Source organism: Fulmarus glacialis, unplaced genomic scaffold, assembly GCF_000690835.1.
Source record: "Fulmarus glacialis isolate BGI_N327 unplaced genomic scaffold, ASM69083v1 scaffold2924, whole genome shotgun sequence".
NCBI lineage: Eukaryota > Metazoa > Chordata > Aves > Procellariiformes > Procellariidae > Fulmarus > Fulmarus glacialis.
The window spans coordinates 27,356-47,792 of NW_009207226.1; the positions used below are offsets into that span (position 1 = coordinate 27,356).

Below are 20,437 nucleotides of genomic sequence, written 5' to 3' on the forward strand. Positions count from 1 at the left end.
ATCCCAGAGGGATAAAAAGTGATAAGCCAACTAAACCATAAGGTCCATCTTCCACTTCTTACTAAACATCTGACAAATCTCTACTATTTCACCTGATATCACAGAAGAAAAACACTGAGCCTCCATGACGCTAAAATGAAAACATGTGACCAAGTTGGTGTTTATTATATCTCAAATTCCTTAATAGTTTGGATTGCAGCAGCAAACATTAGGCAGACCTATCTGTGCAAAGAGAAGGATAAACAAATCTGGTATAACCAAGGTATAATCAAATAACACTGTTTACTGCATAACTGGCCAAGCTAACCTCTTCCTTCAGAACCACATTAATGATAAAAAGAAGTTTCAGACAATAACGGAGTTGCCAGAACCAAGTCCACTTCCAGTTACATCCGGGCCAACATTCAGCAGGGTGTAAAAACTAATATCCACCCCCAAAAGACTTGTAACATGTTAACAGCTGTTGCTTATGATCCTGAGCACCAACGAATGCAACAACACTACTTGTTCACATACTGCAAATTCTGTCTCTTTTAGCATTCAGCAAAATATATATCAGATGTTTTGTAGATACAACCTGAGATGTTTTATGTCTACCATTGAGATTAATTATCCCTCAGTATTCAAAAATCTCCATTAGTGACTTGATAAATTTTGAGTCATATTATCGATGTTAACAGAATCAGTCTTGTGGCACAAGAAAAATATATCCTTCCCTTAACCTTAAATTTTTAAGAAACAAGTTTCATCCCAGCACACCAAATGCTTGATAACAGCCTTTTATATGAACAACAGAGCTCCCAAGGAATCACTCAATGACATTTTTAGTTTACAACAATTATGAGCTGAATTTTACATATGTGGAAACTTGCACAGAAATTTAGCCTTTAGTTAAGGGAAAAAATGTGAAAAGATCAAGACAAGTTATTGCCACACCTGACAACCTGACAGGTAAAAATGACAAATATGGAGCATCCAAAGTGCCCAAAAAATGGGTCTATCAAAGAAATGTTTGGTCATTATATGTCAGCTTGGACAGTATTGCAAATCAAACCATAATTGTAATCGTAACTGAAACATTAAAATCTATTCTTTGTTCACAAACTTCAGAACACAGTTCCAATTCCAAAGATATACACATACAGCCCTTGGAAGATCCTAACTTTATTAGTTCTCAAAGACCACCAGCACATTCTAAAGACTTATCTGAAATTTCAGAAATTATTAGTAGACCAGGGTGAAGTTCTTAAATACCCTTCATTAAATGTTAAGGTACTATTAAAAGTTACTGTGATGACAATTTCCCAAACAGAAATCAGACTATTTACCCTATAAAGGACCTCCAATCCCTGGATTTGCTCAGCCTTACTTAAGAACAACACTTAGCAGATGTAGCTACCTTTAACATCTCAGGGATATGAGAAAAAAAAATTAGTATCAATGCAGACATCATTTTAGAGCTGATAACATTTACCAGGAGTATTTCAAATATAGGCAAGTCTACTGAAACTATTCAGTGACATACTCCTCTGAACTTAATTACTTGGACATTCAACTTGTGAAGAATGAGGAAATTTTATGAAAACTAAATTTCCTGTAGATTGCCTTACAAATCACTTTAAAGGATGCCAACTATTTCTTTAGCATTTAATAAGTTATTGAGTTTTCACACCTGTCCCAATACATCCATGCATTTGGAAATAAATAGAAGTCTATTTTGAATAAATATGAGACTTCTTATCTTATACATAGCTATATTAATTGTTCTAATGTATGTGAATGTGACTATCTCAAAGCTAAAGCCATGTCTAAAAAAATGTAAAGGTAGGAGGTATTATGCTTTACACATCAGATATTTGTTCCAGACCACTACAAATGCACTTTAGCTTAATTTTCAAGAAAATCATAACTCATCAGGCATCCTACCTAATCAGGTATTCCTGGTATTCTGTTTTTTTTTTTTTTCTTTTTTTTTTTTTTTCTTTTCTAAATGCTTTAGTATAATTTGCATAACAATCACCAGTTATGCAACACTTATGTCTGCTGTTACAGACAACTTAGATTACTGAGCTAGAGAATTCTTCTGGATATGGTGTTATGTTTTAAACTTTACTTACTTAACATTTCTACCTAGAAGTCCACTAAAAGCAGTTGCCTGTTATCCATATAGGATATTATAAAAATATTAATACTGATTTCTGATGAGGCCTGTGTGAGACAATGTTTATTTGCAAAAGAAATATTTCATAGTTAAAACCAAGAATCGTATAATGCTGGGATAAAAAATTAAAATGTAAAAGAAACTAGGAGAAAAACATGTTTTAAAACACTTTGAATCTTCTGAGATCTACAATCAGTTGAAAATATTCAACCATTTATATGAATTTATGTTAATTCTTGTATTCAGACAGATCGTTGTAAATCTATTCATTCTTTCAAAAGTTTATCATAATCAGACCTCATAATTTAGTTAACCATGAGAATCTTTTATTGACTTGTGATCAGAGGCTTAATATCATTAAAACTGAGATACATGGATGACAACACTTTCACATTATGATTCATTTAATGCATGTCTATATAAACAGAATAGTTAATATCTAAAAGTTAAAATAGTAAAAGTTTGTAATTAATTTGTATTATTATTACCATTATACTATTACAATATTAGTTTCTGAAGCAGTTTCCTTTTACTTCTTTTCATGACAGAGGAAGGGTGCTTTTGTATTAACTTTGAAGGAGGTTTCAGGTAATTGCTGAAGTCTGGCTTGAGGCATTTCTTTTTGATTCCTTACTACTGCATTGAGTCTCTTCTACTGAGATATGTTTAGTTCTATAAATAAAGTTTAAAAGTTTTCATCCAAGGTTAAAGTGTGTATCTGGATTTTTCAGATTCTGTCAGTCCTGTAGTACAAGTGATTTCAAGAATGGCTGGTATCTATTTAGAGGTTCAGAGATCAAGGTTTCTGTTCATATAGGTATAAGAACATTAAAAATTGCTTTAACATTACTCATGAACTTGGAAAAAAAAGGTGTAGTGGAAAAGGCTACTGGCATTCATTGGTTACAGGAGAGGATTCAAAAGTGATAATAATGGTACAGATACAAAATGAAAAATGTAAAGAGAAAGTATTAGCTTAAATACAGTCATGAAATATTCTGCAGGCAGTAAAAAACATTTGCCAAGAAATGGACTTAGTATTGCTAAAAAAAAAAACCCAAACCACCACAAACCACTAGCTGTGCCGATTCTAGAGATATCATCAAAGAATTCATAAATTTTGAGGCTTTAGATTTCTCATTTCCTATAGGAGGATGCCAGTAACTACTATTGTGATTTGACTGGTAATCTTCATTTAGGAGAGAGAAAACAAATAGATTAAAATGAGATGCATTGTTTTTAAAGAAATTGCAAATATCTTTTTTTTTTCCCTTGCACAGATATGTAAAAAAAAAAAATTTTAAAAAAGCCTAATACTTTTTTTTTTCTGTATTAAATGGTCATATGTGGCAATCCTACATTCAGATGTGTGAAAGAACTAATTAAAATGGCTTTGCTAGTTATGCTATAAATGATAGAGTATGTGAAGTAAAAGGTAAGACTGTGACGTTTTCATCTGATATCACCCGGCAAAATAGTTGGTAAATTCTGACTGACAGTTATAATAGTTGTTAAAACAATGCTATCCTCTATATCATGAAGTTCTAAAAACTACTAGCCCATACTTAAAAGAGTTAGAACTACTTTGTGGTGAAGCTGTACTGCTCACTAGTAGGGGGAATGGCAAAGCCCTTATATCTTGTAAATATCCTCTGTGAAAGAACATGAGGGATATTTACTGTGTTCTCAACCTTTTGATACAAGAGATCATGTCGTAAATCTTCTGTGTTATCCAGTTATGGACGATAATTTTCACCTCAGCAAAACAATGTGAAGCTTAGATGTATGACTGATGTATGGAAGCAGCTTATTCCTGAGAGTTTTTGCAGATACAATGTGTCTTTAGGTTGAACCTGAAGAGTTTCCTGTTGTGAGTTGCAGCTACATATCATGGCCACAAACCACTTTCCACACACAAGGACTTGCTGGAAGAATTGAAAAAAGTTCATATCATGTATCAAAGCTAGCCCTCATTAAATGCATAATTATAATTAACTGTTATTCAATTAATACATACGTTAAATAATTTTCAATACGCTAACAGTTGGTACCAACAGTCTTTGTACTGGATCAGACACCATGAGATTACTAAGCACTTAAATCCACTTGCTCCTAAAATATTATCTGAGTATTGCAACTATTTCCATTACTGAACTCTACTCAGTATGTTGAGAATAATCATCTGCTATTTGAATTTGGTAAGTTGTTTGGTGGTTTTTTTTTTTTCATTCCACATTTTTTGATACATCTAATTAACAGCCTGATCAAGTTCTACAAATAACTGTCATGAAGGCAGTCCTTAGGTAACTGATGAGGAGAAAAAGCTAAAGAACGGTATGTAGCAAATGCACTGCCTGCGCTTTTTTTTTTGAGGACTTTCAGTTTTTAAAAATACAGGCAAACTTTTTATATATTAATAGAAATGTATCAAAAAGCTTTGAAACTGAGATTGTTTCACCTTTGACAAAGGTTAGGTAGTTTTGCTTTAGAAATATACAGTTCAAAGACTTTACTAAATATTCAGTTTTAAATGAACTTTTTGAATAATTTCATATTTTAAATTTGTGGGTTTTTTTCCCTCACAGTGATGTAAATTATTTTTAGTATCTGCCAGTCTTAGCAAATTCTGTTGAAATACTGTTTCTTAAAAATACTTTTGATTTTGTAAGTTTTACTGAGTGGAATAATTTTGGAACAGAGGCATGACCATTAAATGATTACCTGCTATTCATTTTAAGTCAGAAAACTGATGGCTTACATTAGAAAAGGAAAAAAAAAAGTTTCTTACGGTGTATGATTTTATAATGAAAGCATTTACCTTGACAAGCTGGGACTGGAACATCCCATGAGTAATAACCATATGGAGACTTCCTGCATACAGCAGTACTTTTCCCAACGAGCCGAAAACCTCGATCACAGGCCCAGCGAACCATACTGTTGAGCTGTCCACCTGTCTGACTGACAATGAAACCATGTGGAGGGGACTCTGGAGTACTACAGTAGAGAGCTTTAAACATAAATATTGAATAAATAAAAGATGCATTTAGAATCCAGATGACAATTCTTCACAAATTCATGTTGAATTCAGTAAACATCTGATAAGAAGCTGAGAAAATGTCACTAAAAGTTGTTGTATTTTCTATCCTGATCATGCATGCATCAAGCAATTTCACGAAGTATAAAGATGAAAGAATAGGGCTTTATAAGGGCTTCAGGTTTTAGTAGCCTCAAACAAAGTATAGTGATAGCTCACTTTTTTTTTTCCACCATCTTCTTTTTTAAACCAAGAAGCTACAGAATTTTAGTTCATGATGAAATTTCATAGAATCATAGAATCATAGAATAGTTTGGATTGGAAGGGACCTTTAAGGGTCATCCAGTCCAACCCTCCTGCCATGGGCAGGGATATCTTCAACTAGATCAGGTTGCTCAGAGCCCCGTCCAACCTAACCTTGAATGTTTCCAGGGATGGGGCATCTGCTACCTCTCTGGTAGTAGATGCAGTTTACTGTAATTGTATAAATTTCAGTACTTAACTTTTTTTTTTTTAAGAAGGAAACATCAAGGGCATACTGCATATAATTCTTTTCAAATAATCTTTTCTTTCTGGATCTAAATAAGTTCTTTCTTTCAAGTTCTGTGATACAATGAACTGAAGTGAACTAGCAAATCTAAAATAGATTTTAATCATATTTACCAGTGTCACCATAAATCCATGATAAAATGAATCTGCTTTTTTTCTGTGATTTATTTAGAACACAAAAAGTCCTACAGAAGTCTTATTTAGATATTATGAAAAAAAAAAAAAAATCAGAAATCTTTATGAGACCAAAAAAATCTTTAAGAGATACAGTTGTTATAATCTGAAAGGATTTATGTACTTTAAGTCTCTCTGACATTAAGGATTGCTTACTTATTATACTGTCATTATGCTTATATTTCTTCTAACTCCTTTGTTCATTAAGTCCATGAATACAAAGTCACTTGGTTTTGGCTACCTTGCCAAAGGAGGGACCAGAGGGACTTACAACCTGGTAGTCAGTTTAAGACAAATGTTGTTTTTTTAAGAATTTAACTTGGTCTCTGTTTGTTTTGGTTCAAGGACAAGCCAAGACTGGTTAGCCAAGATGACCATTTTCCCATTTTGTAGGAAAGAAAATTAAGTTGGAAGTTTGTTCCCAAGTGCTTCCATGCTTTGAAGAAATATTGGTAACTATTGGTATCTATTTTCTCAGGCAAATAGAAAAGTGCCGCTTCACTTGCTCTTTAAGCCTTTCCGTGTCCCGTGACTTATTTCAGGTCAATGGTTTTCTCAGGCAAAGGCTTCCTCTGATCAGGGTGGAGTCATGTGGCGTTTGTTTACTCTTTATTAAAGCAAGCAGCAGAATGAGAAGTAGTGCCATATCTTTCACACATACTATGAAAATATTTCCTTCCTTACACTAAATTGCTCCTGCCTTATGCTCTTGGAAGAACCAGAGATAGACACACCTCTATTGCTTTAGTGTATAAGAAAATATACTGGTATATTCTGAGTGATACAGATCACTAGTAAATATTTCCTGTCTACTCTCAATAGTTCTCTCGCTGCAGTAGGGAGAGTTTTAAGAACTTTCTCTCCTTTCTCTTTTACCAGATCCAACAGGTACTACAGTCAATGAAAAGAGGTACCATATAATATTTTGTGTCTAGCCAACAGTAAATTTTATCTAGCTATGCAACAAACATTTTGCCTCTGAGAAAATTGTCCTCTCCTAAAGGGAAAGATGACACTTCTTTCATCTTTATTATTGGCTTATGCCATTTTAAAGTTCTGTGAAACATTTGCTTAAATCTCTACAGAGCACATGTGTTTCATATATCCTACTTAGGGTGTGCAGGGTTTTTTTTCCTCACAAGATCAGTATCATCAGGTTTATATATAAAACAGATGGGATTTCCTTTCAGTCTGGGCAATTAATGTTACAAAATACAGCTTACGTTACCCTTTTCACATAAATAAATATGTTCCATATCGAAATTTTATACACATTAAAGAAAGTCTGATTTACATACCTATATATCTTATCCTGAAACCTTTTTTATTGGTGCCATGATCTGCTGACCATCGGAGAAATACTTCATGGCTATTGCTGGTTATATTTAGAGAAGACGAATAGTCCCCACTGAGAGAAATGAGCAACGGGCTATGGCTATTTGGTCCTTGATACAAGGAAGATAAAAAAAAAAAAAAGGAGTTACAAAGTTTAAAATAACATACAATAAATTATATGCATACAATTAACATACATAGAAAACATCCTCCAACCAAATGCTAAATTAATCTGAATTAAAAATGGAAGTTGACATTACATGTTATACACTAGACAGTACATATTTGTTCAGAAACAAAATTATTTTTAAACTTAATTAATGCAGTACAGTTTTGAAACACAGTAATCCAACAGGTCTTTTTAACACAACAAATCCAAATAATTGCTTATTTATTATTTTTTTATACTGACAAATTATGGTATGCATAAACAATATAATTACACAGATGCAACGTAAAAATACGTATATAGAGAAAAAGTATCATCCAAAGTTGCGCATCCTATAGTTACCATCAAACACCTCAAGTATATCAAATTCCTTTTCTGTCTGGAAGAATTCGAAGAACATGCTGATATTATAACCCTTTTCCACAGTAATGGTCCACGCACACATCTGGAGATTTGGGTAACTGTCAGGATATCCAGGACTCAGTATTACTCCTGTTGAATCCAGACGCATTTCATTGGCTGGACAGAGGACTGTGAAACAGAAAGATTGGTAAAAAAATCTAAAGCCTGCTATTTCTGTTTCATGTGATTGGCAAGATTTTTCTGAGTTTAAAAAATCTGTATTACTCATTTTATTTCCATAAATACAGAAAGACTGACAACATTTTAGAAACAAAGTCAGTTAGTAGAAAAAAATCTAAAGTAATGTTTATCTTGAAAATAAGCTCTGCAACCCTTAGAAGGTATCAATTTAGGACATTTTTCTTCTTTCACTCTCTAGAAGATAAGATATTCTTGTAGGCTGTGCTTAAGTACTAAATTGTTGCATTGTTCAGAAAGTGAACCACAGACTTTCCCCCACACCGCAAATTACTTATTACTGTCCAGCAATAATTCCAGGTAAAGTCTTAGACTGAAAGCAAAGTTGAAGACACTGTGATTTTTGGTTGTCAGATTCTAAAAAAAAAAGAGTAATCAATCCCTCCCACAATCTGTATAAAGTAGCACCTAAATTTTGAGATCCTCAATCAAGCTCCGAGAATGTTGATGTACCTACACACAATGTAAGCACTATTCAGACATGGTGCCTTTGGTCTAGAAAATAAAAGACACACTTCAGGCTGACATTTTGTTGCTCAGTAGGACTCAGTAGGACTAATTAGACAAGAAGATGACTTGTGCTAATCCAGCTACCTAGTTTTTAGATTCATAGAAACCTCAGAAAATGCTAGGTTATTGCCTTTACCTGCAATCAAAAACACTTGAAATTCTATTTTTGCTTCACCACACCTAATACAGTCCCATTTCTTTCCTATCTCTTACCAAAAGAAGCAGCAAAGAAGAGTTCTTAAAATCAAAGCCTATGATTAGCAGTCCAGACATTGGTGTTATAATCCTGAATGAGCTAGAGAATCTCAGGCTGACTTTGGGCAATTCATCTAATTGCTCTAATTGCTCCTCCTTTTAAAAAAAGGTAGAACTGTTCATCATATGACAAAAAAATAGGCAATTTCTGCCCAACTTAAAAGTCAAAATCCAAATATCACCCTGACACATACATAGATAGATTTATTTTTTCTTTTTTTTAACTCCATATTCCTCATCATCCTTCAGTTCTTTGGTAAGCGTAACAGATGTGTAACTGTGTTATATATGTTATGTGCATATTGAATCTATATCTACAAACCACTTCCTTTTTATTAAATCTGTGTATGAGAGATTTTTGGTTATACATTCACATTTCTAGTGAACTCTTGAGTTCAGACAATAAGATACTTTCCTCTTTCTAACACAGAGACAGACTATTTCCCTGATGAGTAGATGTAAGTTAGCTGAAGAAGAAATTATAAAAATATGAAGTACTTAATTGCTGACAGCCTTCTTCCCAAATTTAAGTCCAGGAAATAAGAAAAGGAACATGCTTTGCCCTTTTCTCTAAAACATTGCTGGGAGAGGCTAGACCCCACATGAGAGTATTCCCTGGAGGGATAAAAGAAGACACCTGCTCCATCCCTGCTGACTTCTTCAGCAGGTATTGCCTACCATACCTTCACTTTAAAGAATTATTTTTTCTTATATTCCACATCATATTCTGAAGTTATTAATCTTCCACCTACAGCTGTGCTGGAAAATACATAGCAGCTCTGCCTATTCTGAATTGTCGTAGTTTCAGGAGGGATGCTAGCAGGATAAATGCTACTCTATAAATAAGTTATCACCACTATTTAAAGCAGCTGCTGAAATTGAGCAAAATGCTGTTTAAAAATATGATGAAGAGGCTTGATTTTGAGTTTATCTGGATTCACTAGCTACACAGAATAACAATCTCATTGAATAAAAATATTTGATATTACCATGTTATTGGAACTTTTTTCAAGAAAGGGTTTTGCTTCATGATACATGAACAAGTGCTGACAGTTTATTCAGAACTGAACACTGCTAAACAGGAGCCTTAAAATCTGGTTTTTATATTCACAACTAACACTTAAACGAAAGTGAGTTAGTACTGAGCCATTACAAGTTACACAAGAAAATAATATGATCTTAGATTTCTCAAGAACACTGAAAATAATATTGGCTTATTAAATACAAAAATCAGATTTTTATACGGGAAAAGTCATTGGACTATGAAGAGAGATAAACAACACAGAAAAGCAGAGAAAGAGAGAGAAAAAGAATAATTATCTTCATAAATAAAACTCGTAAGAATCATAGATCGGTTTGGGTTGGAAGGAACTTTTGAAGATCATCTAGTCCAATCCCCTGCCACTGGCAAGGACATCTTTCATTAGATTAGGTTGCTCAAAGCCCCATCCAACGAGACCTTGAAAAAGAGAAAGGAGTCTGTCCATATATTTTAAAATATTCATCTCTCACTTTCAAAATTAGCATCTAATTGCTAAATTTAAAGAGTTGTTTCTCATGTCGTGTTTGTCTCAACTAATCAAGAGATTGAATATAACATCTCCACTCCACATGAAAAAACTCATGTGGCTAGAATATGGCTGTCAAACTACAGTGCTGGGCTAGTTGTGATAGAGACTTTATCTCAAGCAAATGAAAGAACTGATCCTCTCAAGCTTTATACGTACATACATATATATAAACACACACAGAGAAGTGTGGCAGGAAGGCAGGAAGAGCATCAGAGTCATCTGGCTGCACTAGTTTATTTACAGCTAGTTTTGCCATCTCCATATGATTCTGCTTTGCAAACCATCCTCAATTTCAGGTTCTCCAGGTAAACATCCCTCACGAATTTTATAAAGAGATTGAAAACTTATTTCTGTACAATGGATTCCCCTTATTTCTGTACAATGGATACCTTGGGAATCTGGTAGCTAAGTTTTTTTATGAATCTGAGCTAATGTAGCTGAGATATAGCTGAGAGTCATCATTCAAGAATTTTCTCAGGGTTCTCTAATGCAAAATACAGTTTGGATCTTCTTGCTCTGAAGCTTTCATTTTATCCTGAAAGTAGAAGCTAATTTCAAGGAAAATTAAGGGCAAAGTAACATGGTGCATATAGGAGATACTCTATTTTAACAAAAGAAGATGGTAGGCATTGGCATAAGCTTGCGGAAGTTAGTGATTATTTTCTGATCTAAAGAAGGAAATCTTCAAGAATTTTAAGAAATGCTCATCCAACTGATACACATCAGAGAAAAATAGAAAAAAAAGGCAAAATAGTTTTAAATAGTACTAAATGTGGTGTAAACAACCTGTAACAATTAAAATCACTAAATAAAATCTTAAATAGATTTTGCCTCAATATTTTCTCCTTACAGATACCTCATTATTGACTACTATATCTTTACTGCAGTACACTAGATTCAAAACTAAAAATGTATGCACTAGGTTAAGACAACAGAAGTTAACACTATGAAGTCTAACAATAAACATGTGCTTTGCCTGGTGAAAAGAATTAGTAAACTAATACAAATATGAACCAACAGAAGACCTGAGTTTATTCCTTGAGAGTGACTCTTATGTAATGTGTTACAGCCTGCACAATTGTAGTATGGTAGCTTATGCATAAACCAGTGCAGTATACCAAAATCACAAAAGACATATATTTTAGGCATATAATTTTGTTGCCTCTAGATTCTACAAACCTCTCTATTGATCTGGTTTCAATATTGAAATTTAGCTCACATATTGCTATCTTCAAACTTACACATTATATAAATAAATACAAGAGAAAATTATGTTGCTGTTTATTCTAGGTGGCCAGTTTGAATGGTCATTTTAAACATGTTTTAACTAATTCCTTTGATTCTTTCTTTTTTTTTTTTTTTTTTTTTTAATTTTGAGTCTACTAACTCTGAAGATTATGTTAATTTCATTCAGCTATAGACTAAAATGATAAGAGCACTGATTTAATATTTACTATTTGATCCAATATTTAGCATTTATATGTGACAGAGAAAAGATTAACTATGGTAACCAAAGTCATCATTCCTGAATTTTTGTCTTGGATCTTGCAATGAATATAAATATGCCTTCAGCAACACGTGCTGAGTGTGCCTCAGGATCAGCACATATGTCTCTGTTTGTCCTATATATTATTACATCATTTTAACATTTAAAGCAGTGCCTGGAGCTTACTATGATTTTCCACTCATTAAATGCTAGGAGCCTGCTAAATTAGGATTTTAATTTACATTGGGGTGTTGGAGGGTATTCCTAGACACAATTGTAATTAAACAAACACATGGATTTTCAGAAATTATCAGTGTTAAAGCTCTTCTAAAACTCACAATTCAAGTTCACTTTGCATTTTTAAGAACCAGACTTACTGCTATGAATGATGTTGTCTTTTGCACGGTTTTGTGCATAAAACCAGGGGAAAATAATTTATTCAGCAGTAGTAGTTGACCCTTCCAGTTTTTCAGGAGTGCAGGAAAAGGGTATATTTATAAGTCAGTAATCTTTCAACTCTCAGCTAAAAACTGAGTTGAATATTCTAGTCATAATTAAGTTCTAAAAATACTATACTGATGTTTAAATTCATAACAACTAAATTGTGCACCAGTTTGAAACTTCAGAAATTACTAAGAATCAGTCAAATATTAAAGCTTTACTTGTAAAAGTAGTAGATTTATTCACAATTAATTTACTATTTCCAAATAAATCTTTCATCATGAGTGTTTTATAGATATGCTAATTAATTAAAATTGCTGGGGGGAAAAAAAAAATCTGATTGGTAGAAAACGCAGACAGCAGTATTTTTCATTTAATACCAATGTAAATCAACTGCATTTATTATGACTGATTTGGGAAAGTATTTTAATCTTGCCGTAGATGTTAGAATATTAAGCTCAGGATCATGAAGGAATATCACAACAACTAGCAGGATTCAAAATGGCTTTTGTTTACGTAAATTATACTTTTATGAGGCTGTGGGTTTTTGGTTTTGGTTTTTTCCCTCAAAATGTCTTATCATACATGTTTATAACTGTATGTCCTTATTTATCTTTCTGGAAATAAAAGGAAGAAAACATAAACATGTGCCCATCACTGAAACTTTAAACAGATTATATTTTTGAAATAAATCATGTGCAAGGTTTATCTCCATTAGCTCCCTAATCAGTTCGGTATGAAAGAAAACTCTCGCATTTTCTTCAAAAATGATGGAAAAATTCTATTCTAGTATAGCACAACAAATGTCAGCTTAATAAAGACTGGTTTAAACTGTGATGTTAGTGGTTGGCAGGATTGTAATCTTGTTTTGACCTTAACAATGAGGTAGTGTTATATCTCTCTATTCACAGTTTTCAATAAAAGGAGGAAAACACAAACACACACAGGCATACATACGCACATACAGAAAACCTATTCTTTAGAATACACTGAATAAAAATGGAAGCACGTAAAATTGCACTGAAAAATTATGTCGTGATCTTGTTCACCCAAATCCATGCTATGTTTATTTAGCATTTTTTTTTAATTCCCATGTAAATGTTCATACTATTATCTTCTAGATAAAATGAAATAATCTCGTTATTTATGAAATTTAGACTCCCTCAAAAAAAAAATTGTGAAATTATTTTCACAAAGTAAAGCAGTCCTTTAAACTCATCAACTTCATTAAACATTACCAATTATTTTGCATTAATACTTGACACATATTCACCATAACAAACAGTGATTACATTGGGAATAGCATCAAAAAGTCTGAAATATTTTCAGTGTACCATCTTATGTAAAAAGATAGTGGAAGGTATTTAAGGAATCACCATTCAGCTGGTCTGGTAGGAGGAAAAGAAAAAGGAGAAAAAACCTTGACAAGTAGGTGGTGCTCCATCCATCTGAAGCCTTTCACCTAGTCGGCATGTCAGAATCTCATTACCAATCAACGTAAAGCCTGGTTGACACTGGTATCTTATTATGTCTCCTGTTTGGAAAAACAAAACAAGACAAAACACAAACAAAGAAAAGAAACATTAAACAGCAATTAACTGGGACTTTTAGCTTTGAAAACATTATTGATTAATGAAGTTTCTTGCCACCATATATAATGGGCTAAATGACCTCTGGCATAAACAACTTTGATTAGTCTAAGAAATGTGGTAAATGAGCATTGTGTTGCACCCTATGCTGCATCTACACTGTTTTCCACCACATTATTAATTGGATAGTTTGCTAATTTGTCTGGGTTTGACTGATGTTGTGTGAACCATGTGTCCACAAAGCTTTAAACAATATAATTTATTGGATAACCATTATGGAACTAAATAAAGAGATAAGATCAAGTCAGTAAACCATACAATCTTGAGGAAAAAAAAAACAAATAGGAACTGGATTTAGTTGATGAAACCTAAATGTGACATGGTGAGAACAAGAAACTGTCATTTTTTTAATTAAGAAATTAAAAATTCATATAGCTTTATGTACCAATAAAAGTAAAAATTTGTACATCCCAGCAGTTCTTTTTGGTCCAGATTACAGAAGAGAAAAGGGAAGAAAAGAAAAAAAAGTCTTTTCTCTTTGTTACCAATATAACTAATCACATATTGGTATATATTAAAAATAAATCTATTTTTCTTTGCCATAATGTGAGCAAAACTAGCTGGTCAGACATCTGACGTCTGATCATGTACGGCATATTTATTTGAACGATAGGTGGCTAAGTAATATTATTAACATGTCTTAGAAAGGTCAGAATGTCATCCTTTTCTCAGATCCTCCTAATTTTTACATATTTGATTTTACCCTTCAGGTCACAGAACCTTAATTCTGGTACAGAATATATCATTGTCTACATGTTTTTTGTGGGTTTTGTTTGTTTGTTTCAGTATAAGACAATGTTTTATATTAAACATTATGAAAAATGTATTTTAAAATGAAGTTCATTAGAAAGGAGTTACTGTGTTACTTATACATGATCTCTGAAACATAGATGGGATTCAGGAAGTATAGGGAAGAAGAATGACTTTTTAAAAATTTTATTTTCAAATATAAATCTAACATATTACAGCTACAATTTGCATCCTGAAAAGCAAGAAATTTCTATGCATAGCAGTCTTTTTTTGAAACAAATGTTGCTTTTATTTTCTCTATTACCTATTTCGAACTCATCATCCTCAGTTAGAATTTCAGCATATGGTATATTTGTTGGAGGCTGGCAGACCCGGAGCTGATAGGCTATAAACAGGAAAAAAGCACAGTTGACATTCCCATACTTAGACAGTTAACATAGCCATGCAAAAATAACTGAGTTAATACCCACATTAACAGGATAAAAATAAGCATCTATTAATTTACTTTGAAACTTTCAAGACAATCAAAAGAAAGGAAACATGAATTTCAGAAATAATGAAAAATTGGAAGTTGCATCTGTGTTCTTAATTAGTTATTTAATTTCAGTGGCAAAACCCTTTTCATAAATAAGCTTAGAAGTGGTTGCCAATTTTCTCACTTAAGTGATCTAATCTGAAAAGCAAATATTTTTTGTATTGTGCAATTGTTGTTTTGTTTGTTTTGGTTTTTTACAATACATATTTAGTGCTGAACTCTTCCACTTTTGAAACTTTGTAATAAAGACAAGTTTTAGAATCCAAAAGATTCTACCCAGACGCAGCATAACTGATGGACAGAAGCATTTTGAATGTGAAATTTCCCAGTAAATGAATAGTTGTGGAGCACATCTCACCTGTAGATAGGGTCAGAGAATAATTCTGCTTTCAGACTTCCCATTTGAAGTCTCACATGAAATAATTTTCTGAGTTTCAACACATGTATGCAATAGCCAGGCAAAATAATTAGATGAAACAAATGGTAAAAAAGACAAGTAGGAAGAGTATGCAAAAGCTATATAGCTTTATTTTTTTACAGAGAACCTATGAGGATGGGCCTGTGTTTAAACATAGATGAAATTCCCTTCAATCTGAATGCAGTTAGGACAGAAATCCGGCCAAATAAATCATACTGAGGTATTTATACTGACAGTGTAGTCTGTGTTTTAAGTTGTACACTCAGGTTGATCAATGAGTCAAGTATGCCTGTTTTTCACTAATATTACATTTTCATATAGCATTGTTTTATAGCATGTCTCATTAGCAAGGAAACATCATCTACTTATGGAAGAAGACAATTCAGCTTCAGTTATACACATCTTTATTACTTCCTGTGCTTGGATTCTTTAGTAATCAAACTGGTCAAACTTCTGTCAATCACAAAATTTATATTTTATCCAGGTAAGGTATTTTGTTGCTACTGAGTCACCCATATTTGACATCTTCCTATTCCACGCCTTTTTGTCAATCATATAATGAAGAACCAATTAAATCAGTGAGTCAGAAAGCTAACATCCTGCCTTAGGATAAAGTAATTTAAAATAAACCACACCAAGCAAACATGGAACAGCTGTGCTATTTGCATTTAAAAAAAAAAAAACAAAACCAAGGCCAACATAATTAAAAAATTGATTCAATAAACAATTCATATAATTTATCTCAAATGTCTCTCATTTAGGAGTATCATTCATTTTAATCCTCAAATTTCCTATTTTAAATAAATTTTACTCCTCTCACTGTCTTGCCTTTATTGCTATAAATTGTATGTAGCTGATATGAAGGATCATAGACTCAAGGATACTGAGAGATTTATTTATCTTGACAACATCAATCCAAAAAGTGTTTTAAGTTTCTTCATGAATAATCCTTTGTGCTGCTCAGTTTGCATCTTTATTACACATTAGAGCCCACACTTGTGGAATGACAATTTCCACAATAAACAAAGAAACAAGTACAAGGAGATCGAGTTCTTTAGAGACACTTTATTACTAGGTATGAACATTTTTACGTGTGTTTGGTCATATGCTGATATATTCATATATAGCAATACATATCAATTCATATATTGATGAACACAAAGGGTCAGTTTGTCCTTCACAAACTGCTACATGCAATTTAGATTTGGAATGAAAATTCTGACCACCCTCTGCCTAATCCTACTGGAGTTTATACTCCATGATCAATTCAAGTGCTGTTGCTGCTGTTTTTTCATTGTGGGATTTAGGTCTTTTTTATTTTGCTTTGTTTTGTTTGGATTAAAGTTCCTTTAATTCCCCTAGTTCTTTCTATCTATATTCACCTTCATTTTTACTAAGTCAAAAAGAAATCTTTCTAGTCCCAAAATCTGATCAGGATCCAGAAAACAAACTGTAGTCTGCCCATATTTCCTGGAATAGTCAATCCAACAGGCATTCACAGAGCACCTAAAAACACTCTTGCTTCTGAATCTGTTTCCTTGTAGTGATAGGAATGCAAAAGAACACTTAGCCACAGAAGGTTTGAAAGACTACAAAAGAGGTAGAATTTGGTGCATGACACTTATGCATTTTTCAATCAGTCAGTATTTAATTCAAGGGCAGTTTAACGTTAACTATACCGTATAGTTCACTATCACTGAAATCTCTAGAACAACAATACTTTCTGCAAAATATTCAAATATTTATGAGAAATTTAATGACTCCCAGAAACATTTAGATTACAAAGGAATTTTAGAAGCATTGTAAGCAGCGAGAAGATGAGCACCTTGAACTGCAGGGTCTTGATGCTACCTTCTTTGCTCAGGTATCTTCACAGTGCATTCTTTTTTTGCTTGACTACTAGTAAATTTAATATCTGGTCAAGAAAAAACTTGTTTTCGTCATTCATATTAGTCTTTCATTGTGAGAGACTGAACTGTAGAACATTTGTCTCAAAGATTGCTTATCTAAGCAAAGAATCCTCTGAATAAGTGTGAAAGGCTGAACTGTAGAACACTTGTCTCAAAGATTGCTCTGAATACAGTAAGAGCGGCTGCAAGGCCATGGAGACCTCTGGTTTGCAGGGGCTGCGCTGTGTGAAAGACTCGGTTGAGCACAGGAATGTAGCAATGTGCCATTGCCATGGAGACTATAGCCCTTGAACAGGAATAAGAGGAACTTCCAAGACTAGCCTGGCGCATGTCGCCCACTGCCGACCCTGGAGCGTGTCGCCCACCGCTGAAGCACCAAAAGACTTGAACTCCTGAGACACCGTGGATCTATGGTAGTGACTATTCTTGCAACTCTATCCCGAATGCTTGCTTGATTTCTATCTTTGTTCTGATCTATCCTATTGCTACTAATTTTTACTTTTGATAATAAAAGTTGTTTAGGATATGCGGCATTTGACCTCGTTTATGTCTTAATCTCGCTCTTGGGATCATATTGAAACCTCCCCCGACATTGGATTGGGACATTCATATGTTTGCATTACCCTATGGTCAGTAGAATTAATAATAGCAACTCTTCTTAGAAAAAGTAATTAAATTAATTTTTTCATGAGTTTTCTTCCTGCAGTAATCAGTACAGACAGTGAAAAAGTGCAATTTGTCACACTTACCATGGTAACTAAGTACAAAGAAGCCACTGGTAGTAAAGTCACTGTGGAACTTGATCAGAATCTGATTGGAAGTGCTATAGACTGATTCTAATGCAGTGTTGCCACTAAATTGTCCAATTTGAGGAGAAGTTTGATCTGGTCCATCCCTAAGAAAAACAGATACAAAAAGATTTTTTTTCCCAAACAAATAATTTAATTTCTCCAAATTTTAATATAATGTAGTAAAATTTCTCCAGATTACTCTAAAATGCATGAGTCATCTAATATCAGATAAAACAGACATTAAGGATTGAAAGCTTTTTGAAATTCTATATGTGGATTGGAGTATAGCAGGTAGTAGCTTAGAAGACCATCAAAATTTATTGGAAAGCAAGATGCTCCATTCAACCACCTTTTGGAAGTAATATCCTTATTTTTAAATAAAAATTGCAGCAAGCTCAAAACGATTGAATTTATGATCGTACTTCATCTTGCTGCCACAAACTCTGCTCACGTTTACGTATCTATGCTTTCAAATGTGGCTATCAGAAAATAAATAAACTTAATATTGCTCATCTCCCCCAGTCTTTTGAATTTGGTCATTTCTAGGAAAATTAAGAGATTAATACTATTTAATTTTTAAAAGACAATGACTGAATATTGCCTTCACTAAAAATAAAAACAAAATGCTTATACTCTGCTGAAGACAAGGTTCCACTTGAAACCTGCATGTGGGCATTTATAAATGCAGATTTTATTTATAATGACTATTTTAAGGATGCTACTTTTAGAAATTCTCTAATGTCAAATTTTTTTAACCTAGCTTTTTCCCCTACACAATTAAATGTTGTAATGCTATCATTTATAATTTATAGCACATAGGGACATATAAGAATTCATATAAAGTTTGTTTTTATGACTAGTTTAGAGTTTTCCAAATCAATTTCTTGCTGAGAGACATGTGCCATGCATTTTACATAAATGGTTGTGTCTCTTTGGCTCAGGTAAACACTCATATAAATGTTGGTAGTTTTAACCAAAACTAAGTATGACATGCAGTTGACTAATTTCTTAAATCCTTGTTCACATTGATCAATATTATTTTGTACTATTTATTATGATTTAGACAACACATGTACTGCTGGTAAGATCACCGCTACCTTATGCAAGAATGAAATACTCATTTCAATAGAAAAATTAAATCAAAGTTAGTACTAAAAAATAGTGGAACTATACAGAGGACAAAATCATGATGCAAGGGTATTAAATTTTTGTACTCGCTTCCTTCCAGATCAGAATTGATGAACATTAAAAGTTTAAATATTCTAATTATATTCTAATTTTTATTGGCATAAGATATTTTAACTGAAAATAATTTCAAAATAAAACTATGGATATCTTTTGGTTTGAAAATTTTGCAGTAATACATTTGTCCAAATTCTCGCACATTACCCCCTCCCCTTCTGTTTTATCAGGGAAATAGTATGATTTGACGAAGCATTTGAATTCTGAATAAAACTTTTTTTTTTTTCCATTGGAAATGGCTATCAAAGTTTCTCATCAGTTCTGTGAATAAATAATATCCCAGAAGTGGCATAAGATATTTAATTATATAGTCATCATGTATATAATACAGCTTATACAGGTATATAAATCATACATGAGTAACAACATGCATGATATCTACATGAATAGATGCATTAATTTCAGAACATTCTCCTATAACTGTTGTTAATCTAAATAGGATATAAAACATTTTTAAAAAAATCAGCAAAGAACACATAATGAAATAAAACTGAGGTTTTACCTTTGTCATGATATATACAATTACTTTTACTGTATGTCCTGTATATACAATTGCTTTTACTGTATGTCCTGGTTTGGGCTGGGACAGAGTTAAATTTCTTCCTAGTGCTGTGTTATAGATTTAGTATGAGAAGAATGTTGATAACACACTGATGTTTTCAGTTGTTGCTAAGCACCCTTCTAGTCAAGGACAACTCCCATGCTCTGCCAGGTGCACAAGATGGGAGGGAACATACCTGAGACAGCTGGCCCAGCTGGCCAATGGGGTATTCCATACCATGTGATGTCATGCTCAGTATACGAATGGTAGGCTGTTCGAGGAAGTAGCAGTCGCTACTTGGTTATCGGTCAGCGCG

General features: G+C 33.1%; 1 protein-coding gene across 1 annotated transcript in view; it reads right to left on the bottom strand.

Moving 5' to 3' along the window:
- Positions 1 to 18,442, bottom strand: part of LOC104075472 (CUB and sushi domain-containing protein 3-like) — a gene marked incomplete at both ends in the record, with an annotated part of 42,282 nt that extends 23,840 nt beyond the window's left edge. The window contains 6 exons of the mRNA XM_009575995.1: positions 4,980 to 5,168; positions 7,217 to 7,363; positions 7,765 to 7,953; positions 13,706 to 13,819; positions 14,989 to 15,069; positions 18,297 to 18,442. Coding sequence (XP_009574290.1) covers positions 4,980 to 5,168; positions 7,217 to 7,363; positions 7,765 to 7,953; positions 13,706 to 13,819; positions 14,989 to 15,069; positions 18,297 to 18,442 — 866 coding nt within the window. The remainder of the gene's footprint in view (positions 1 to 4,979; positions 5,169 to 7,216; positions 7,364 to 7,764; positions 7,954 to 13,705; positions 13,820 to 14,988; positions 15,070 to 18,296) is intronic.
- Positions 18,443 to 20,437: the final 1,995 nt, after the last annotated feature.